At 48.8% G+C, this 23,575-nt stretch overlaps 1 protein-coding gene across 1 annotated transcript in view; it reads right to left on the bottom strand.

Moving 5' to 3' along the window:
* GALNT18 (polypeptide N-acetylgalactosaminyltransferase 18) overlaps window positions 1-23,575 on the bottom strand; it is a 341,618-nt gene that overhangs the window by 154,329 nt on the left and 163,714 nt on the right. The window contains exons 2-3 of the mRNA XM_061132121.1: window positions 21,299-21,491; window positions 8,311-8,477 (exon numbers count right to left, since the gene is read on the bottom strand). Of these exons, the coding sequence (XP_060988104.1) occupies window positions 8,311-8,477; window positions 21,299-21,491 (360 nt within the window). The remainder of the gene's footprint in view (window positions 1-8,310; window positions 8,478-21,298; window positions 21,492-23,575) is intronic.

The following is a 23,575-nucleotide window of genomic DNA, read 5'->3' as shown; positions in this document are numbered from 1 at the left end:
AGGCAGCCTTGTTTAACAGTCAAGGGTGCAGGCAGGCTCTGAGGCCAGACAGCCTAGGTGCAAACTCTACCTCTGTGTGACTCTGGACACGTTCCTCAACTTTTTTGTGCCTATTTCCTTTTTATATAAAATGACATTAATCATGGTCCTTACCATTGCCACAGGGTGCTGATTAATTTATGAAAAGTTACTTAGAATAGTCTCTGGCACAAACCTGGTCCAGCCAGCAGGGGGAGTAGTTCAGAGTGATGCCAGACTTCCCGGAAGCAGTGGCCTGGGAGTGGACCCTGAAGCCCGGAGCTGGCAAAGGGGCTGGAGGGGAGGGATGAGGGTCATTCCCAGAAGATGACTAAGCAGGTCCCACAGTCACCGTGAGCAAGCCTGAGGGGCCTGGCTGTGGGATACCATGTCCACGTACAGTGCAGACAACAGAAAGACTGGCCACTGGACCAAGCAGGGATGCAGTATGGAGTTGAGCAGCCAGCCTTGGCAGGAGCCAGGAGACCCGCGGTCCCATCCGGCCTGTCACTCACATACTGTGGGGCCCTGGCCAGTCTCTGCCTGATGTAGATACTGGTTCCCTCTGGAGAGCCGCTGGGGCTTGCCTGTCAGCCTGCCTGCCTCCTGACACTGTGGTGGGGGAAAGTGTCAGTCACCCAGTTGTCATGTCCGACTCTTTGTGACCCCATGGACTGTAGCCTGCCAGGCTTCTCCATTCATGGGATTTTCCAGGCAAGAATGCTGGAGTGGGTTGCCATTTCCTTCTCCAGGAGATCTTCCCAGGAATCGAACCCGGGTCTCCTGCATTTCAGGCAGACTCTTTACCCTCTGAGCCACCAGGGGGGAGAGTCCGCTTGGCCTGTATCTCAAGGCCTGCATACTTCTAAGCCTCCTCCTGCCAGAAGATGTGGACGGTTTTGAGCAAACATGGCCAGTGAGAAGGCTGGATCCCTGGGCAAAGGATATCCACTGCTCAGGAGACAATTCAATCCCAGCTGAAGTATGTGAGGTGCTGGGAATTGGCCATTCTCTTGTTGGAAGGCAAGAGAAGAACATAAGCATCAGGCTGGTGTAGGCCGGGCCAGTCATTGCCAACCAAGTGCTGATCAAAATCTCCAGGGAATGAGATGCTTAAAAGAATATTTGATATCACCATTGCTTTGATGTGCTTTTAGTCACCAAATTCAGATCCATTTTGCAATTTCAAGTAGCATGAAAGAAGACTGCCTGATTTTTCAAGTTTATTAAAAGAAGACATGAGTTAAGAGAGGAAACAGAGCAACTGAACACAGCAGAAGAAGTGGGGTGGCTGGGTCGTGGGGTGGGGTGACTCTGGGACAGCTGGTGAGAGAGCTGGAAAGGGCTCGTGTCCGCTGAGCGCCTGCTCTGGGCCAAGTGCTGCATACCTGAGTCTCATGAGAGTGTTTACAGTGTGTGTGGGGCGGGTGAGGTGGAGGTAAATGTTTAGCTGTGACTTAAAGTACTTGGCACAAAGTATGTGGCCATTAAAAACCTGTTGAGGGAACAGATGAATGAAGTCAATGATCAAGTGAATGAAAGCCAAGAATCAAAGGCAGAGATGATTTTATCAGCTGCAAGTCCTGGTGCCTCCCTCCCTCTGAAGGTCTATAAAGGTTGAATCACTCAGTAGTCCCAGCAAAAGACATTGGCCCACTGGGATTTGCCGAAAAGCACGGTAATTAAAACCAGGAGGCTCTGAGCTGTGTTCCAACCATTGCCTTGAGGTATTGCCTCAGAGTGGCAGGGCAGGCAGCCGGGCAGCCACTGTCAGGAACGCCTGCAGGGGCTAGGTAACATGGAAGAGAGAAGGCTCAGGTTGGCCATCTGACTCCATGCACAGGACCTGAGGTCAGGCCATGACGAGGTAACCGCAAAAGAAGCTCCCCTTCTGCTCTGCACCCCTTCCCCATTCCTGCCATCTCCCTAGGATGCAGCAGAGAGGGTCCCAAGGGCCCTGCCCCAGGAAGAAATACTCTAGCCAGCAGTGCCTACTGCCAGTCCAGCCCTGGAGCCTCTGAAGTACCTGCTGTCCCGGGCCCCTCAGCTGCAGCACACAGGATGATGGGAGACAGAAATGAGGACTGTGATTCCCACAGAAGGTCCCATTGTATCAGAATTCTCCGGGGTGCTTATTGATGTGCAGATTCCAAGCCTTGCCTCAGGCTACAGAATCCACATGCATTCTTTCACTGAATCAATATTTACTAAACACCTACAAGAATCAGGCACCATTGTAGGTGCCAGAGACACAGCAATGAACAAAACAAATGTCCCTGTCTTCACAGAGCATGCACACTGCTGCTGCTGCTAAGTCACTTCAGTCATGTCCGACTCTGTGTGACCCCATAGATGGCAGCCCACCAGGCTCCCCCATCCCTGGGATTCTCCAGGCAAGAACACTGGAGTGGGTTGCCATTTCCTTCTCCAATGAGTGAAAGTGAAAAGTGAAAGTGAAGTCGCTTAGTCGTGTCCGACTCTTAGTGACCTCATGGACTGCAGCCCACCAGGCTCCTCCATCCACGGGATTTTCCAGGCAAGAGTACTGGAGTGGGGTGCCATTGCCATCTCTGAACATGCATACTAGTGGAGGGAAAATGTACAAATAAATAAGGGAGAGTAACTAAGTGAGTACATTGTATCAGAAGGCGAGAGATACTGTTGAAGAAAAGAAGCACTGAAGGGATGAAGAGTGACAGAGGTCAAGACTGCCATTTTAATGAGGTGCCATCTGCAACATTTGAAGAGGTAAAGGAACCAGGGGTGCAGTATCAGAGAGTAAAAGCATTCCAAAAGGCGGGGGAGTGTGTGCCTGCTAAGTCACTTCAGTCGTGTCCGACTCTTTGTGACCCCATGGACTGTAGCCCACCAGGCTCCTCTGCCCAAGGAATTCTCCAGGCAAGAATACTGGAGTGACTTGCCATGCCCTCCTCCAGGGGATCTTCCTGACCCAGGGGTCGAACTCACCTCTGTCTCCTGTATTGGCAGATGGGTTCTTTACCACTAGCGTCACCAGCAGAAGAAAGTGCAAATGTCCTGAATCAAGAATGTGCCTGGTATAATTCTCCATATTTTTAATCAAGCTCAAACCTAAGTGTTTGAGGCCACTTTAGAGGACTGACAGCATCCCACCCAGGTGCCAGCCCCTGAAAGAGTGGAACTTGTTTAGGAAATTGCTAAGATGCCAAAGGATGGGCACTCTGAGTCCTGCACGAGGGCCACCTGCAGAAACTTCCGTCCTTGGCTTCTGGGACGAAGACAAAGGTCTTGAGTGGCGTGGATGAAGAAAGCAGTGATTGACTGCCCTACTTGTGTGTTTGTGAAAACACAAGCCTGACCCCAAAGCAAAGGTGCCCTTGGGGGCCTGGGGGCAGTTGGGGAACACGAGGCACCAACATACAGAACCTGTGACAACCACCTGGAAGACAGTCTGAAAGCTCTGTTCTCCGGCTTCAGGCTTCACTTAGAGTTTTAAACACCAGCATCGCTTCCATCATGCATTATCCCAGTCAAGCCTCCAAACAATCCCAGAGGTAAGAATTATATGTCTCAATTTTATAGATAAGGAAAATAGGGTTCACAGAGGTTAAGAACACACAGCTGGGAAGAAGCTAGAAAGAGCTGGAACTAAATAGCTGGCCTAATGCGAATTCTGGCTCTTCCCATCAGGGCACACTGGTTCAGCGAAGAAAGAAAAGCCTGGGTTGCTTTTAACTGTGGGCTGCACGGCAGCTATTATTGTTGTTGTTTTTACGGCTCTCGTTTTAACTCATCCTTAGTGTTCTCTTTGCAGCTTGCGGCATGTTCACCCTCATTATCCTGTGTGTCCTCAGTGACCATGGAACAGACAGGGAAGGGCAAAGCCTGATGCCTACACAGGGCACGAAAGAAAACCACAGTGAAAGGCCCATGGCTGGCAAGTGGCAGAACTGAGACCGGAAACCAAGTCCTGTTATGTCTCATCCCATGGCAGGGACTGGATCCAACCCGTCACTCCCTCCACGCCCTTGGCCCAGGCTGGGCACCCTATGAATGTTAGCTGAGCTGAGGTGGCTGATGTCAAATCAGTGAAAGTCTGGTGCTGAGTGGGCTGATGCCCCAGAGGGAGTCCTCCAAGGATACGGCCAGAGGCACCTTCCCCATCAGGCTGAGTCCTCAGGCAGCCCTTGGCTAAGGCTAGAGACGGCCCCCTTCCTCCAAGAGCCATAATCTCAATGTCTCGGCTACCCCTCCTTGAGAGCTCAGCGCAGGCTGGTCTCAGGGAGACCCACTACTGGTCAGATTTCCAGCCCATTCCCCACAGAGGCCAACCCTTCATTGCCTCCAGCTCCCTTCCTGTTAGCCCATCTGCTCTTTCCGAGTTGGGGAAAGATGGGCCTTTTCTTCCCAGAGGCAAGCCTGGGTGTTTCCGTGCCCTGGGTCCCATCCTCTCCTCCCTTCTCAGAAGCTGTCTTCACCTTGGCCTCAGAGAACTCAGGCGCACCCTCCCCAGACCAAGGGCCTCATATATCCCCTCTCCAGACCAATTAAATTACTAGAGCTAAGGCATGACACCCCTAGATTTCTTAAAAGCTCTCCAAGCAATTCTAATGTTCAGTCAGAGTCATGAGAACAATCTGCCTTTGGAAAAGAGAGAGAAACACATCGTAACACATCACGGTACCATAGAACACAATAGAAATGAATAACATAGGCCAAATTATAATAGAGCATATCAGAGCACTTTGCACATTATAGGAATTAACCATTGTTTCTTAAAAGTTTTCTTTCAATTGTGTGTGCGTGTGTATGGGTATGAGTGGGTGTGTCATCCTGGGTCTTGACTGCAGACCATGGTTAATTAGTGGAAAACATCACCCCAGCTCCTTCTTGGCTCCAGATTCCCCTTCACAGTCAACATCCCTGACAGAAGCACCTACCTCCCAGCTGCTCTTCATCTTCATCTGGCTTTTGCAGCGCCACCCCCAACCTTTCCCACTGAGATTTCCGTGATCCACACCCCTCAGATCTAATGGCTTCTTCCCAGACTGAGTCCTTCCACTAGCCTGCGAAAGTGAAAGTCACTCAGTCCTGTCCGACTCTTTGCAACCCCATGGACTGTACAGTTCACGGAATTCTCCAGGCCAGAATACTGGAGTGGGTAGCCTTTCCCTTCTCCAGGGGATCTTCCCAACCCAGGGGTCAAACCCAGGTCTCCCGTACTGCAGGCGATTCTTTACCAGCTGAGCCACAAGGAGAGCCCTTTGAATGCCTTGGGCTTAGTCAAAGAGGTGGCTTGTTCCTGAAATTCTCTTTGTCCTCAGAGTCTGGCCTACCCTCCAGATCCACTTGGCCGTTCCCTCTCTGTCTCTTATCATCTAACCCTCTTCCTCCTGACTCCTAAACACCTTATCCTCGGCATCCTCTCAAACTTCTATTTCTTTTGTTCTCCCCTCTTCCGTTTTCCATCCTCTCTTCCCAACCAAAGGCTTTATTTGATGTGTGTACAAGACTCCCCATCTGTGTCCCCATACTTTCCTATAGAGCTCCAGTGTGCGGTTGGCCAGCTGTGAGGCAGTCTCCTGGGAACGGAGGTCGGGGCTGGGGAGGGGTAATGATGATGGTTGCTCAACTCACAGTGAGATCCTTGACCATGTCAGGCAGGTGAGGTAAGCAAGGGAGGATAACCATCCCCCTTTACTGGAAGAAACTGAGACTCTGAGAGGTGAGAAAAGCTTCTGTGGTCACTCATCCATAATGGAGAGGGTCCTAGAACCCAGGACTTCAGACTTCAGAGTTTTTTCCCTTCACACCATGCACTGGAACTCAACACACATCCTATTCACTAAATCAGAAATTCTCAACCAGAGCTGTGTAACAGAATCATCAAGGATGCTCTTAAAAGCAGAGATGGTTAGATTCCACCTCAAACTTACTGGGTTAGAATCTTCTGGGAAGGTTTCTGCTTGATTTGTATTTTGAAGTAATTACAGACTCACAGGAAAGTACACAGAAGTACCCAAGGAGGTCCCATGCCCCTTTCACTCAGCCTCCCCCAACGTTAACATCTTACACAACTATAGTATGATATCAAAATGAGAACACTGACATTACCAAAATCATAAAGCTTCTCCAGGTCTTTTCAGTAATATGTGCACTCATCTGGGTATGTGTTTGTAGTTCTGTGCAATTTTGTCAAGTGTAGCCTTGTGTAATCATCACCGAGTCAAGGTACTTAACTATGCCATTAACTCAATACTTCCCAGAGCTTTGGGTTTAAAAGGCCCCATCTCTGATCTGATGAAGAATCCACCCACTCTTCTTCCTGCCCCCTATCCTGGGAATGACCACCATCCTCTAAGTCACCCTGGTTTGAGACTGAGTCATCATTTACCAGCCCTCCTTTGGCCTTCTCTCAGTCAAGAGATCCAATAGATGGTTCTTTTATAAAACCTCTCAGGCTCATATCTCAACCTCAGTCCCCATATCCAACACAACTCCAGGCCCCTTAATTTCTTTCTATATGGCTGCAATTACGATGCATACGGTTCCCTTCTTCAAGCTGTCTCTTTTCCCCAACCAATGATATAAACCACATCCAAAGCCCTTCATTGCCCAGTCCTGACTGTATTACTTCTCTTACCAAAATATGGTTATCACCATTTAGAAAATTAAGTTCAAATCATTTAAATTCAAATATGAAACCCTCTATATGTGGCTCACTTTCCTTATCTAAATTTCTCAATCTCCATTTCCCCCTCTTTTCCACATGAATTAATGACAAAACAGCATTCTTCAGGCCACAATAAAGCTTTTGCCATGGGGTTGAAATGAAAGAGTCCAAGATTTCCTTCTTCTTGATGCTTTGTTCTCTCTTTTGTGATGAGAGGAGGTGGGGTGGGATGGAGCCTGGGGATGCCTTTTACTTGGGGGATACCATCACCCTTGGAAGGACGGCTCTTCCACCCCTTGCCTCCTGACAATGTAAGAGGCCAGGAGGACAGCTGGCCTTGCTGGAGCAAGATAGGGTTCACAAGCAGGCTAGTCACAAAATTGTAGTGTTAGCCACTGGGGAATGGGAGCTTTCTCAGCATCCACTCCTTGGACCCAGGCAGGTAGCTGTATAGGTAGGTCTCCCTACTTGAGGTCTCCCTCACAATAGGCCATCACCTTTAAAATTCCTCTGCCTATTTGCTGCCATCCTAGGTGCCTTTTCCTTCCTTCACATCCACGGAACAATGAGAGTCACGTGATTCATAAGCACGGCCCTTCAGAAGGCTCTAAAATTCCCTTCTTACTACACTACACTATACTTCTTACTACACGATAATAAAATGAAACAGAAAATTTGCTTATAGAGATTAAAAATATTTCAATTACCTGATACGTTTCAGCTTTAATTGATAACAAAATACAAATTTCTCATCTGAACTCATTACAGCAATGGATTCACTGGGAAATTTACTACCTGGCATCAGAGAAAATGCTAAAGATAACATAAGCCCAATGACTGTGCTCCTGTGACCAGGTTGGATTATCTGCAGCACATTCATATTAAAGCTCCTATCAGGAGAACTGGTTCTCAAACTGTCTCAGTGCATGGTCTCTACATTTAGAAACTATTATTAAGGAGATGATATATATGGGAAGAATTGGAAGTCATGGAATATGTCCCAAGGGAAAGAGGTACCTGGTGGTAGCCGGAGAAAGGGAGAAAAGCTGTGAGGGCTTCAACAAGGGATTGCAGGTCACCTGGGGCTTTGTTCAGGTCAGATGGAATGTGGAGCAGGGGATGCAGAAAAGAAGCTAGACTTTCAACAGCTCTGTTGCTGTCATTGCAGTATATATATCTTCTACCATGCTCACCATCAACACCACTATGACCACCACCAGCACCATCAACACTTCCACCATCACCGCCACCACTGCCAGGACAACGTCAATGAAAAATCTTCTAGGCAAAGGCCAAGGCACACAGCAAAGTGGAATGATGCTTCACAGAAAAGAGTCACTGGAAAGGCTCACTGTGTATGTGGAGAGGCGGAGGTCATGGCTATTTATCTCATCATATTGCACTAGGATGTTGAGGGAGAGAGTTGACAGCCAGTGAGGAAAAGCTTGGGGAGACCAGGCCCCTCCGGAACATGAAGAGGGCGCAACTGTGGACTGAACCTTCCAGAGTGGTAATCATCGTGAGCCTCTCCTCTCGGAGGCAGCATCCCAGAAAAGGGAGAGCCATGGAGAGCCTGTAGAAAATGAGAAGCCTGCATGGAGGCTGAGACGCCCACACAGGGCAGAGGGCCGGGCACTCACCGTTACTGCTGTTGTCATCCACCAGGACGATCTCCTTGAGCAGGTGCGGAGGCGTGCGCGCGATGGCCGAGTGGATGGCGCGCAGCAGCACAGACAGCGCTTCGTTGACAAAGATGAACACGATGCTCACCTCTGGGAGGCTGTCGGGGAATGAGAGGTTGCGGCACCTGGAAAGAAGAGCAGCCAGGCTCTGAGATCTGGTGCTGACTCGGCGGGGGTCGCCCCAGGTGCTGGCCTGCCCATGTCTTGGCTCCAGCTTTGCTGGAAAACTCAGGAGTCCATCCTCTCCCCCAGGGTCTTCTCTTTGATATACTTAAGATAATCACAAAGGGTACAGCAGACAGGCCCTCAGTCACTGAAACCCATTTGCCCCACTACAGAGTCTGAATTTGTCAACAACTCTCCCAGATGAACAATTGTATCACTAGACCCTAGGACAGGGCCTGGAACCCAGCAGGCTGTCACCAAATGTTTACTGGAAGAATGACACCGTATTTCTAAATCCAACAGGATGGGAAATGCAACCAAAAGAAAATCTTAGTTTTTCCAAAATGACAGCCAGTGCTTAAATGAGGCCAGACCTTAGATGACCTGCTTCAGGAGAAAAACATGTCTCCTTCCAGAGACTCCTCCTGCCAGAATCCACTCTGCCTCACTCCAGAAGGAACGCTGCCTAGAGCCTCTCTTATAGCTCTTTCATCTTATGGATCCAGCCTCCAGAAACAGGTGGAAACCAGAGGCAGAGTCTCAACATGATAGAGGAATGGAAGGACAATTCAGACCTCATTTCACAGATGAAGATGCTAAGGCTCATAGAGGCTAGGTCCCCACCATGTGTCTGCTGCCAAGGTGAAACCTCAGTTCTGGTCTTCTTATTTCTACACCAGGGTTCTCCCTTCAAGGAGAAGTGGTCAGGTGAGAGACTGCCCCTAATTGTCCCATTTCCTCCATAGCTCCAATGAAACCCATTTGGAGGTCCACTTGGAGGTCTCTTATCCAAATGACGTGAGGCAAAATCACAAAAGTCTGCATGCCACTCTCCAAAGGAAGGGGAACATGAGACCATAAAATTAGACCCCATCACGAGGCCAGGCAATAAGGAATGTCATGGTTCCCAAGGGCATGTCAATTCCTTCTCCTGCAAGCATTGACTTTGTAGATGGGAAACCACTGCTGGTGCCCTTCTCTGGCTGACACTAAATACTGTTCCAGAGGGCACTGCGCTCCCATCTTCAGGACAGCTGAATGAAAGGAGAGAGCAGCAACTGTAGCCCTGACCTCGGTCCTCGGCTCAGAGTGGAGGCTGCCTGCTCCCACCACTGGCCGCTGGAGGTTCCAGGGGTTCAGGGCTGGTGACTGTGTTGCACTGCTCCAAAGTGGGAGGTACAGTCAGGTGAGCATAATAATGCAATAATGAGCATAATAGCACAGGGCTTCCGCTCGTTGTAATTAAAGTGCTGCAGGATAGGGATGGGCCTGCTCTTCCTTAATGAGGAAGGCTGCAGGATAACCAGCGCTGAGCAATTTTGGAGAAATCACAGTGGGGCCTCAGCCTGCTTAAGAGCAGATTAATAAACTAAAATCACTGTCTCTATGGTTACCAGAAATTTACAGAAACTTCTCTCATTCTATTTCCAGCTCTCCTTTTCTCTCACCAAAAAAAAAAAAAAAAAAAAAAAAAGAGTGGGGGGAAGGGAAAGAACCAAGCTTTTATCCAAATCTGCTTCATACTTAGGATGTGAGTAAGGCCACCAGGGTAACAGATTGGTATAGAATTCATTCATTTTTGCATTTAATGGAATCTATTGAGTTTTTTCCATGAGGCAGGTATTGCATTAAGGGTTAAAACAGAACATGGACAAAGTGTCTGTCCTCAGGGAACTTATGCTCTGAAGTGGGAAACAGGCAAACATGGCAGCAAACAAATGATAGTTTCATTCAAGCGCTGAAATGAAAGGGAATGTGGTGTCAGAGGATAATGTGGTGCCCAGGCAGCTGTTCTGGAAGGAGTGGTCAGGGAAGGGCTCTATGAGGGGGAGAGGTTTGTCACCCGGCACACCACAGGTGCAAAGGCCCGTGGGGTGGCGGGGACAGTGTTGTGACTAGAGAGGAGGTGTGGAGGGAGCCAGCTCAGGTAACTGCAGCGAAGGGAGGAAGAGATGAGGAGGATGAGAGAGAAAGCCTGGGATGTCTCCCTAAGCTCATCAGACCCTTTCAAAAAACGTGTTGTTGTTGTGAATAGTACTGTTACAACAGCGATTAAAAGGTGGTGGTTAATAGTCAAATAATTCTTCTGGCCTTTCCTTAGGAATGGAAAATGATAGAAGTACTAACACACAACCTACTTGCTAATTGCAGTTTTAAAAAACACTTTATATGGTCAGACTACTAGCACATGACCTTTATTTTTCTTTTTTGAAAGTGTAATGAACAGCTCCTAATAAGATCACTATATCAGTACAAGCTAACTGTCTGCCCCACTAACTCCACCAGCCATGAGACTGACCCTAGTCTGTTCCTACATCTCCAGGGGTTGCCTCTGAGTTCTCAGAGCCTCAGCATCTAAAGCCTCAGGTGTTTCCCAAGTGTTTTTCAGAGTTACGGGTTAACTGCCTTCCACGCCTCTCTTTCCTTTTTAAAAAGCTCCACATAACCACTCCAAGTTGAACTTCTCCCGGTAACGGCCATGGCCGTCCTGATGGGCTGCGCTGCCGTGTCTGGTATCCATCTCCTGGTGACCTTTCTCCAAGCAGAGCAGGAATGTTATGTTTGTTTTTCAAGCTAAACTCTACTGATCACTACTTTTACATGCAAGACTCTTTCAAACTCAGCTGTTATATGACAACCCTTTTGAACATAACAGAACACCTAGGAGAGTACATCACATTTGTGTGTGTTCATTTCTGTCTCCTCCTACTATAATGACCTTCCCTGAGAGCAGGGACTTTATTTCGCTACTGTGCTAGCTCCCAACCTTAAACCAGAGTCTGGCATATAGTAGATTTTCAGAATTAAACCAACACGTTTATTTATTTTATCCGTGTATACCTCGGCGATATTGCAGGTTTGAGTCCAGACCACTGCAATAAGGCAAATACTGCAATGTAGTGAGTTATATGAATATTCTGGTTTCTCAGTGCATTTAAAGTTATGTTTCTATTACACAATAATGTATTGTGTGTGATAGCTTTGTCTGAAAAAAACAATGTACATGCCTTAATTTAAAAATGCTTTATGGCTACAAAATGCTAAGCATCACATGATAACACAACACTTCAACTTGTAGAAAATGCAGTATCTGTGAAGCACAATAACGTGAAATGCAGTAAGACAAGGTATGTCTGCATAAGGCCTGAATTTCACATGCATGCCACTGATCTCAGCTTGCTCCTTTTTGTATAAACCTCCTCCCTAGGAGGAGAGTCAGGTCTTCTCTCACCAGCAGGTCCTTCCTTCTCCTGCTCTCTCTCACCGGGATTTTGGCCCCAATTGCTCACGTTCCATCTCCAGCAGCTCTCAGGCCCTCTGCACCATAACTAAGCGATCCCCCCTGGCCAAATGTACTGAGCTCCTTAAATCCTTCCTCCCTCCCTTCTCTCCGGAGAGTCACTCAAGGCCCTCCCAGGATCAGGCTCGGTGTTTTTCTCCAGACTGCACAGCATCTAACCTAAACCTGGGTCTGAGAGTAGAGAGGTGAAGGGTGGGCAGGATAAGAAAGACGAGGTGGGCTAGTTTATAGGGAGAGAGCATTGTGGGGGAGAAGCGATGGATAAACCCACCCAGGTATTGACCCAACTGTGCCCTGAATTGCTGTGTGATCCTGGGCAAGCCACTCCCCTGCTCTCCATGTCTTGTCACATGGAGGCAGGGACAGAGGAAGGCAGGAGAAATGATCATTTTAGGTGTCTTCTCCATATCATTCAGGATCTTCTCTCTCATATGTGATGAACGAAAAACATCTCACTAAAGAAATAGTTTGCAAACTTCCTCTTCCTCCTAGCCAGCACCTGGCCATCACCAAATGCCACAAGACACATATATCCGATCACCACCGTAGTAGTGACTAGGCAGTATGACCAACTCATCCAAGTCTGCCCAGGACTCTCCCAGTTTCAACACTGAGAATCCCTAGCACACCAGGATGGTTGGCCATCTTATGACTAGACCACAGCTTCCTGATGGCACAGATCTTGCTCACGACTGCGCATGCTCTGCCTGTTCTGGCCATCAGCAAGCATTCATTCAGCCAGCATCTGCTGAATAAACTGAGGCTACTGTTTCAAAGCACCCAACACACATATAATGGATACACATACTCCTGGTTCCTATCTTCATCTCAACATTGAAGCAGAACTTACAGGGCTGAGGGGAGAGGCAAAAGGAGGGAGGAAGACCAGCATGTCAGATGAGATGTCCTCATACCTCCCGGCCCCACCCACCATCATTACTGCCAGACACTGAACTGAGGACAGGAGTCTGCCTGCAGCAGGGCATCCTGAATCCTGCCAAAAGGAACACACGTCCAAGAGCTGCTATGGAGGAGGGTTGTTCCAGACCAAACCAAGTGCTTCTGCTCCAACTGGCCACTTTACCCAACAACCAGCCCCAGCCTCTACCTGATGGCTATGCCTCTTATATTCACATACCAGTGATCTCCCCCTGCCCCTGTGTCTGCCGGAGTCTGGCCAACACAGCCTCTGCTCCCAGAGCCTGCCATCCCCACCTGCTCTGGTGTCTGCCTCTGTCTACCCTGTATCTGCTCACTTCTCCAGGAAAGGGCCAGGGTACGTGAGAGTCAGAGGAGCTGCCAGGGTGTAACCGACCGTTCCCTATTTATATGCCTTGAGAAAGCCTGACTGTACCAGACTGGTCCCTCACTCATTTTGATAAGAGGCACACATTCTCCTGTAAAATTCAGCCATAAAAGTTCCCTTTGTATTTTTATTCTTGTTCAAAGTTAAGCCATTTTCCACTAAAGATAAAAACAAGGCATTTCTGAGCGGGGAGAACTGCGGCTGTCTAATAAGCCGGGATTGATGGTCCTGATAAAGTCGACTGCATCGATCCCTGCACAGAGGCGGTGCAGGGACGGGAGCCTCCCGGCAGAGCTCCCCAGGACGGTTTTGAGCTGTTCATGAGGCAAGTTTATGTCGAGGGTTTTAGTGATGCCGTAACCTGCGAGAGGCAGAGAGGCAGTGCCAGACTAAGAGAAGCCAAGTCAGGCACCCAGGAACTGGGTACCAGGCAGGACAGCAGCCAGACACCTCCACAGTGGAGAGAGATGGATTCTTCCTGTGACTCTGGCAAACCTATGAGCTCCTAGAGCATCGAAGCATGACTCGTAGAGGCCGATTGACCCCTTCCAGTGTGAAGATCAAAGTAGAATGTGAGCTGGTGGCTGCTGGCCAATGTGTATGGGGAACTGGGTCTAACTATGCCTGGGTTCTGGGAGTGCAGGAGGGACGCACCTGGACCAAGCAGAGAGAAGATAACACTTCCCTGAATACCCACTCCCCTGAGTGTTCCCAGCCCCTCTTTCTTCCTAGGTTTCTCCTAGATAGGGTCGAGGGTCTCCCCTGTACCTGCCGTCAGCACACAAGGGTTCAGCTGCACTGTTGACCACCTAAGGATGGCACCCTGGGATCAGCAGTATCTTCTTATCCTTTCATGGCCAACTGTGTCCTCACCCTGGCCTCCACCCTCCCACCTGCACCCACAGGACTTGCTTGATCTTCCTCTGACTTCACTTGGTTAGACTTCTGGCTTCTTCCAGAACTTTTCAGATTAGATAGGCTCCCAGCCTGCCAGAATACAGTCTGCTGGACTTAATGAGTCCCAAGGATGAGAGCAGTGTTGGGGTTCTCACTGGGCATGCATGCAGTCAAGACTTCCACTCCTGGAGGCTGGCATCTCTATCTCTGTAACCGCTGGAGCTCAGAGACTGCACCGTGCTTGCTACCCCTACTGCCCAGAGACTCCGCACAGAATATCTGGAAGTAACAACATTAATAATTTTCACTTACTGAGGGCTTATGACTTGCCATAAATCATGCTAAGAGATGTATGGATATTTTTACTTTTTCCCCCTCTGATTTTTATTCTTTCCTAAAGTTCTATAGGGTAAACATTTTATCTCCATTTTATAGATGAGGGCAATTGGACTGAGACAGCAAGTTATTTTCCAGAACTTCCACCTGGGCTCATTTGCCTCCAAAGTCAGTGCCCAAAGGTCCTGCTAAACTAGGGCCTGCACCTTCCTTCTATGACCATCTAGAGATTTGTCTGGCCAGACACTGGTGTTGTGACAACCCAGAGACCTGGTGGAGGGAGGGACAAAATGGAAGTCACTCCAGGTCAACTCTGATGAAAGACAGGGTGGACACAGTACATCTAGGAGGAGGGTGTGGACTATTACAATAAAGCTCTACTGGCCATGTGAAGCCTAAATTGCCCTCCTGTTTCATTGTTTCCATTGAGATAAGCAATCTCCGAACACACTCTTTGTTTGAAGCTGTGTTCTCTGCCCTCCCCCAGAGCCTGGGTGTGTGGCTTCCCATGGTGTGATTATGCGACCGTGTGTAGACACTGGCCTACAAAGAATTCTAGCCACCTGCTGTCACCTGAGTAAGCTCAGCTCCTTCCTCCCTGAGAGCACACATATAACCCAGCAAAGAAAGACACAGTGCACTTCCTAGCCTGGGATGGGATCCCTGTTAGACTCTCACAGGCTCCTTTGTTTTACTCTCATGCCACATGTATGCTATTGCCACTTACCTTTTAATGTGATTATTTAACAGATGTCAGTATTGCCACTAGACTATAAGCTGCATGAGATCAAGACCACATCTGCTTTGCTCACCAGCCCACCCCCTCCACCCCCCATGCCTCATGCAGCGTCCAGCACAGAGTACAAACTCAGGAAGCACCCAGTATCTGGATGAAAGAACAATTGAACAAATTCTCAAGCAGTGAACAGTAGAATGAATGCAGGCCCGAGAAAACCCCATGGGTGGGATTTCTACCACAGCCTAACAGAATGGAATCATGGAGTTGAACATTTACTCCCTGCCTGACCACAACAATAAGCCCAGATCATCCAATAAGCCAGAGGGGTCGTGGAGGCAGTGGGGATATTTCATGTAGCCAGGGGCTTCAAGGTCCTGGTAGAACGCATGTCTGGCTCAGATGTGGAAGAGATAGTGGACAGGAGTTTTAATTATCTACAAGGCAAGAGAAACGGACCAGCCTCATCTCAGAAGAGCACCTGACCCCAGAATGACAACAGGTACAATTCTAAGTAGAGGTGATCATCAAAACGTCCAGCTTTCACTCAGAACCAGAAGTTCTTAACATCCTTTCAGGGGACTCTACTGATTTGGAGAGAGGATCTGCTATATCAAACATAGACTGTAAGTAGAAGGAGGAGGGAAATGAATCAATTAAAATGTAAACAGCCAGCAGGAAGCAGGGCAATCATTTGTTCCCAAAACTTATTAGAAATCCAGGGAAAATGGGTTTGCTGGGACTACACAGACAGCACCCAGAAAACAACAGTCAACTGGCTCTGGTGGAGAAGTCACACAAGGGACTGAGCATCTTCATGTGGTGGGTTTGAGGGTGAGCAGGCCAGGTCTATGGCAAGGAGAGCTGAGGAACGTGGGTGGGGGGGTGGGGAAGGCAGGCACTGCAGGTGGGAAGAAGGAGGATGGGGCATCTTTGATTTCCAGCAGAGCCTGGCTCTAGCCTCCGATGCTCAGAACTCTGGGGCTGGGGAGAAACCACTCTGATCCATCTTGCAATGCCTGCCTGGCCCTCCTCTCACCTAGGGTCAGGGGGAAGGCCTGGCCTGTGTGATTCCTTGTCTGTTTAGTGGTCCTTCTAGTAGTTAAAGTCATGACCCTGCCCCCCAGGCCATCTCGTTTACAAATCAGAGACCCAGATGTGCTCAGTTGCTCAGTTGTGTCTGACTCTTTATGACCCCTTTGACTGTAGCCTGCCAGGCTCCTCTATCCAGGGAGTTTTCCAGACAAGAATACTGGAATGAGCTGCCATTTCCTCCTCCAAAGGATCTTCCCAACCCAGGGATCAAACCCGGGTCTCTTGCATCTCCTGCATTGGCAGGCAGATTCTTTACCATTGAGCCAGCAGGGAAGCCCAGGGACCCAGATGAAGAGTAACAAAAAGTTGAATAGCAGTTACTGTGATGTCAGGCAATGTTCTAAGGCATCTACATATATTACATGTTCAATCTTTGTATTACCACCTCCAATTTACAGACAGGAAAACCAAGGAACAGAGAGGCTACTTAAGTTGCTGGAGATCAACCAGCTTAGAAGTGAGAGACCTGGCCTTGGAATCCAGGCAATTGGGTTTTACATATTACTCTATAATCTAGCAGAAACTTTATCTGTCTCTCATGTTACCCAGTTTTTCCTCTTGAGTTGTTCTCCTCTAAACATACCTCACTTTCTCTATATCCCATAAAATCCAATTCTGTAGCTTTGATCTGAGTAGCAGAGTAGAACAAAACTATTCACCTCCCCATTTTAAGACATTAATATTGCTCAAGATTACATTATATTTAAGGACAATCATGTGACACTACTGGTTCATAATATGTTTAATTAACCAGGAACCATAAGTACTTTTCCAGATTGCCCCAGTTAAGAAGCATTTCCCCCTGTGTCTGTCAGTTAGCATTTTTGATGCAGCAGCAGAATCATTACTCAGGGTGTTGATTTTACCCCTTTGTCCTGAGGCAACCATCATGGAAGTCTCATCTTCCAAAGACCTCTGGGTCATCTCCACAGAGCCAAGATTCTAAACTAAAAAAGCTCCCCTAGGAAGGGTGGGGCAAGGGGGCTGAATAGCATCCTAGAGACACAGACCTATGTAAAACACTGGGAACTTGATCAAGTTTCTTAACCTTGTAAATATTCAGCATTCTCCTATATAAAATGTGAATAACAATATCTACCCCATAGAGACAGGAGGATAAAAGTTAAAGGAGAAAGTAGACATTAATCTGTCTGCATAGTGCCTGGCACACAGGAAGGGCTGGTGAGCAGACAGTGGCTCTTGGTGTAAATCCTTGGCCCTGGGGAAGCAACCCCTAGATAATCCAGCAATCATGTCCCAGCTTCTCACCTGAAACTGCCCCGCTTCCCCACCAGGACCAGACACATAACCTGTGGGGCTCAGTGCAGAAGGAAAACATGGTGGCCTTTGTTGAAAACTTACTAAGAATTTTAACACAGCAACAGCAGAACACTAAACCAAGGGCAGGGTGCTTTTAGCCTTCTGAGGATCTTGTGTAAAAGGGGCCCACTGTATAGTGTCCTGATACTAACCCTGCCACTGTAAGAAAGTCCTGCGCCTTGGTGCCTTCAAACAACACATACTAGTTATCTTCAATTCTGGAGGCCAGAAGTCTGACAGAGGTCTCACTGGGCTGAAGTCAAAGTGTCAGCAGAACTGCATTCCTTTCTGGAGGTTCCAGGTGATAACCTGTTAGACACTGTCCTTGCCTTTTTCAGTATCTACAGGTTGCCCCCATTCACAGCTCTTTTCCATCTTCAAAGCCAGCAGTGTCTGGCTGAGTCCTTCTCACATTGCCATTGCTCTGGCTTTCTCTTCCACATTTAAGTGCTCAGGGATTACTCTGGGCTCATCCAGATAATTCAGGATGATCTCCTTATTCTAAAGCCAACTGATTAGCCACCTCAATTCCATCTGCAACCTTAATTCTCCTTTGCCATGTAACATACCATGTTCAAAGGTTCCAGAGATCAGGACGCGGACACCCTTGGGAGGCCATTACCTGCCTACCATACATGCTGCTCATCAAGCCAGTCCTGCTGAATCCCAAAGTTCAGAGATCCCAGAGGTCTGTCTAGCAGCTGCAGCATGAAGACCCTGTGACCCTCCAATCCATACACACAGATCTGGTGGCCATACTCATAGTGGTAACACCGCAAACACCCACAGCCACTTTGGATGGACCCTAACCTGCTCCCAGGAGGATCCAGAGCCCCGGCTCCAGGCTGCATTCTTTCCCTGCTGTAATCCCATCCTGACTCTTTCCACTTCAATGTTCTTCTTTCCACAGAGTCTCCCCAGCTCAGGACCCAAGACTCCTTTGGGGGCAGGTGTGCATGCTTCTGTCCCTGATGCTCCCACCAGGGGCTGCAGAAAATAGTCCAATCCCCTTTACCAGTCCCTTGTTCCCTGGTGGCTCAGACATAAAGAATCGGCCTGCAGTGCTGGAGACTCAGGTTCAGTCCCTGGGCCGGAAAGGGAATGGCTACCCACTCCAATATTCCTGCCTGGAGAATTCCATAGACAGAGGAGCCTCTGGGATGCAGTTCATGGAGGAGCAAAACAGTCAGACACAATTTAGCGACTAAACCACCACCACCACCAAGGAGGGGCTGAATCCCAAATTACAGCTGGGCAGTGACAAGTACAGATGACAACTGGGGCTTGTGACTGGTACCTAAAGTGGAGCCAGTCTTGCGGGACTGAGCCCTTAACTTATGGGTTCTGACACTAACTCTGGTAGGTAGCATCTAAAGCTAATTGAATCGTAGGGACACCCAGCTGGTGTCACAGAATTGGTCGATATGGGGAAAAAAACCCTCACATCTGGTGTCAAAGTGTCATGAGTAGGAGAGTAAAGTGTGCATCTCCTACTTACTCCAGAAGGTTACTGTGAGACATCAAAGAGTTAATATAAATAAAGTGTGAAATGCTTCCCTGAAAACATGCCTCATGCTATATAAATGTTTGGCAGTGTAATTTGAAATAGGATGACAGTAAAGATATTGAAAAGATGTTTCTAAAATGCGTTAAACAGGATAAACAAGCAATGACCTTGTTACAAGGCAGTGATGTTTTCATGGAAATGAACAGACAAAGAGAGGCACTGTTTTACCCAAGCATGTGCTTGTTTCGAGTGGTCCACCAACGGCTCTCTAATCCTGGGTGCGTGTCTGGCACAGCAGCTGAAGTAGAACTAGACAGAGCCTTCCACACCCATGTGCTAAGAGAAACCACCGTCCTTGGAGCCTCTGCACGAGCCCCTGCTGAGAGCAGAAGGCTCAGCTCTGCCTTTTATCAGAGATTCTGTTTTACTGGCTATAAAAAGGGGTTGACAGAAGTCGCCTTGCCCACAGGGGAGGTGTGGAAGCTCCATAAACTGTAAGGTTCTGTGCAGAGGACAGGTCTTTCCATTATGATTACTGCTTCTCTCCAGTGGCTCAGGAGGAAACCACAGAATTCACCTCACCTGGAATCCTTCAGAGACATCCCCCTCTGGCCCTCGCTCCCGCACCTGCCGCCACCTTCTTAGCAAACTCGGGAAGTCCAGGCTGGGCTGCCTTTTCTGAATGCACTTCCTTCAGAGCGGGCTTTCCAGGGAGCCCTGCACTTTAGAGAAATGCCTCGAGGCCTCCTGTCTCCACCGGGCAACTCCTGCTTCTCTCCCACGGAGACAGGAAGGACTGGTGTGCAGGGCGCCTCTCTCAGTGAAGGGTGGAAGGGCTGCAGGGTCAGTCGGCTCTCAGCACGCCTCCTGCACAGTCAAGGCCAGCCCAGCGGTGGGCTCGAGTCAAAGGCCCGGATTTGGCTTCTGGCTACATTGGTTCAAGTCTCGGCTCGGTCCCTTATTCAACTGTGTGACGTCAGCCAGAACTCTTACTCTTTCTGCTCCTCAGCTACTTCGACGCTGAATGGGACTGTGCCAGCTGCCTGCCCACCTTCATGCAGGTTAGTGTGGTCCATATGGGAAGCACATCTCAACCAGTCAAGCCCATGTAAACACCAGTCATCATTATAGCCATGCTGCAGTCGGCAAAATCTACCATTTCCCCTTATTTTGGGAAAAATGTGTATCGAGTTGCGCCTGAGTCCATAGCTTCTGTGCTGGCCAAGATCATGGCTGAGGCCTCCGCAGAGTCCTGTGTGTGCGCTAAGTTGCTTCAGTCATGTCCGACTCTGCGACCCTATAGACTGTAGCCCACCAGGCTCCTCTGTCCACAGGATTCTCCAGCCATGAGCACTGGACTGGGCTGCCATGCCCTCCTCCAGGGGATCTTCCTGACCCAGGGGTTGAACCCATGTCTCCTGCATTGCAGGTGGAGTCTTTACTCATTCAGCCATCTGGGAAGCCCCCAAGTATTTTTTAAATAAACATATACTCTTTTTTCCCCTTGTAGATCCTCAGATGGTCTTTCATCACTAGAGCCCAGCCAGGTTCCCCTGGGCCAAGAAAAATCATACCTAACGACAGGGCATACAGCAGAAACTCAATAAATATCTATGAAACTGAACTGAACTCTCCTTTCCAAAGAACACATACTCCAAACCCAGAAGCAAGATCTTTCTTGAAAACTCCAGACACAAGCTAACTGTGGTTTGCAGCTTTAAGAAAATTTTAAAAATAAGTAGAAAGAGAGGAAGAGAAGGTGCAGAGGGGGGAGCTCACAAAAGTTAATGAGATTTTTTCAGCTGTGGTACGTGCCCACATTTTTAATAATTAGGAGTAATAAAAATTCCAACTGAACCTTAAAGGAACATCTTTTGTAACAAAGAGAGAAGTCAAGACAGACTTCTCTGTCGGGTGTAATGACTTGTTAGCCTTGGAAGATGGATGTACTTTAAGAAACTAATTTACAGAAAAAAATAATTGTTCATAAAAATGCAACTAATTGGGTTAAAATGACTTATTAACAGGAGTGCCAGATGATTCTTGTGCCCTTAAGGATTAAATTCGGTTATTAATCCTCAAAATGTCTTATTTCTGGTGGAAAAAAGCCTTCTCCCTGCTTAGCAGATGGAGAAACTGAGGCTGGAGGAGGAAGGGGAGAGTGACTTGCTCGATGCAGGCCGAGCGGGGAGGACACCTAGTCCTGGCTCTGTCCCCAGCACCACAAGGACCCCACCTCCCCACGGGCAGGTCGACAAGGGCCTGGCCACTGACTCTGCTCACCCACTGGGTCTGAGGTCAGGCAGGGGCCGGTCGAGGGGTAGGCGGTCACTGAGGTAGGCGTTGTAGCCGTAGTACTGGAACTGCTTCAGGGCCACACGCCGGCCTTCTGGGCTGAGCTCCTGGCCCCAGTGTGCAAACAGAGAGGAGTCTGTGAAGGGCTCAGCCTCTGCCTCCTCAGGTTTGGCGGGGGCCTCTGGAGAAAGAAGGGATAAGGAGACAGTAGGTCAGAGTACACTCTTGTATATGCCATGACAACCCCTTACCCTTCCTCACCATTGCTTTGGATAAAACGATCTTAGCCCCAATGTTGGGGGTGGGGAGGAACAGAACCGTCATGCTCCCCCAAGCTCATTTATCCTTCCATACATCCATTCATCCACCCAACAACCACTAACACAATGGATAGAGAAATACACCCAGCAGAGTCTGAGGGGAAGCCAACGGATGTGATCCTGAAGCCCCATGGCTTTATGTCAGAACCTCCTCCTTTCCCAGTCTGCCTTCTCATCAGAGATGCTGGTCCCAGCCCTTGAATGGGGTTTCTGCTTCTCTTTCCCCAGATCACACCCTTATTCTCTGATAGCCCTGAACAGTTCCACACCCAGGTCCCCAAGCTGGGTGCCTGCTCCTTTGCCCAGTTCTTGCCAGTCTACTCTCTCTCCACTGTCTGGTCTTGCTGAGAGTTTCTTGGCTGCACCCTATTTTATTTACCTAACTGCTAGGACCCTCGGCCAGGTTGCCTCCTGCTGCTTCAGGCTCTGGCCACCAGGATAGGGGCTTGTTGGCACAGGGGACAGACAGACCATCCCCAACCTCCCACACACTCTGGGCACTGCTCATTGGACCTCTGGTAGACTTTGTAGGGGCAATGCTCACACCAGGTCAAAAGAGTTCATGGTTCTCCTGGAAATTTCCAAGAAAATGGAGGGGGTATTATTACCTATAAGAGCAGAGGCTTGGATTTATATAGACACGGATTCAAACAAATCTCTGCCCCACTATTCACTGGCGACATGACCATAAGCAAACACTCAACCTCTTGATGCCTTGATTTCCCCACCTGTAATGTGGAGATATTAATAATAATACCTACCCCTCATTCCTGAGATCTGTGAGGATTACATGCAATAATGTACATAAAACACTTGTCTCAGAGTAAGTGCACAATAAATGCAACTCAGGGTTGCTATAGCAAGGGCAGCCTGGTGGGTCAAGTCCCTCTTTTACAGGGATAATGAGTAGGCCTTGCCAGGACACAGGCTGACTGGTCAGGACTATGGAACTCATTCCAAGGGAGAGGTAGTCAGGCCCACCATTTCAGGTCAGCAATCAGAGAAATTGGACAGGGATGCTAAGGCCACTGGATTGGCCTTTCATGTTCATAAACATGATGTAAGAAAGAGATGGAGCCTGGAATGAGACAGGGACCAGGAGGAAGCAGAAGAGGGTTCAGAACAGGAGAGGCAGGCTTAGGACACTTGCCAAAGTCCCTTTAGCTATCTACACGGAGCCAGTAGGTGCAAACACACCTATGTCAGGTAACTTAAAGGTACAGTCTGGAGACAGGCAAAGGGCTAGGGCCCCTTGGTCTTCCAGGCTGAAGAGCTCAGAGCTGCACACCACAGCTCTTCCTACTACCTCTTCCTGACAGATTCTTGGAAGAGTCCATCTGGGAAGAGGAGGAGGCTTGAAAATAAGGGGCTCTTCCAGCACCCAGGACACTCCTATCACAGAAGGGGTGCTCCTGGGGGAGGACGCCCCATCACTGGAGGTACACAAAGGATGTCGTGGACAGAGGGGGCTGTCATAGCTCCTTGCAAATTAGAGAGTGAATGATTCTGAAAGCAGAGTGAGCACACCAATGCCAGAGACTTGAGTCAGGGAGGCACCAAAACTCGTGTACACGGAGCTGGGACTCACAGGTGCTGGGTGAACACGTGTGAGCACCTCTGCTTTTCGGGGGCCATGTCCTGGGCACATACTCACACTGGAGATCCATGTAACCACTGGGATGACCATCACAGCTAGCGCTTGCTGAGTGCTTACCAGGAGTCAGGCTCTGCCACAGGCATTTTTCACATACCAACTCATTTCCCCCTACAGGGTGGGGACTGCCACTGTCACCATTCTAGAGACAGTGAACATGAGGCACACAGAGGATAAGAACCTTGACCCGGTTCACTTAGAAGGAAGAGAAGTAGCTGAGATGCAATCTGAGGTAGTCTGTCCCCCGAGGCAGCGGTCCTAACCAATAGGCTGCACTGCCTCTACAGAGCA

This window comes from Dama dama, chromosome 1 (assembly GCF_033118175.1).
Source record: "Dama dama isolate Ldn47 chromosome 1, ASM3311817v1, whole genome shotgun sequence".
Classification (NCBI taxonomy): domain Eukaryota; kingdom Metazoa; phylum Chordata; class Mammalia; order Artiodactyla; family Cervidae; genus Dama; species Dama dama.
Note: the sequence above shows the minus strand (reverse complement) of the source record. Positions and strands in the feature narration are given on the sequence as shown.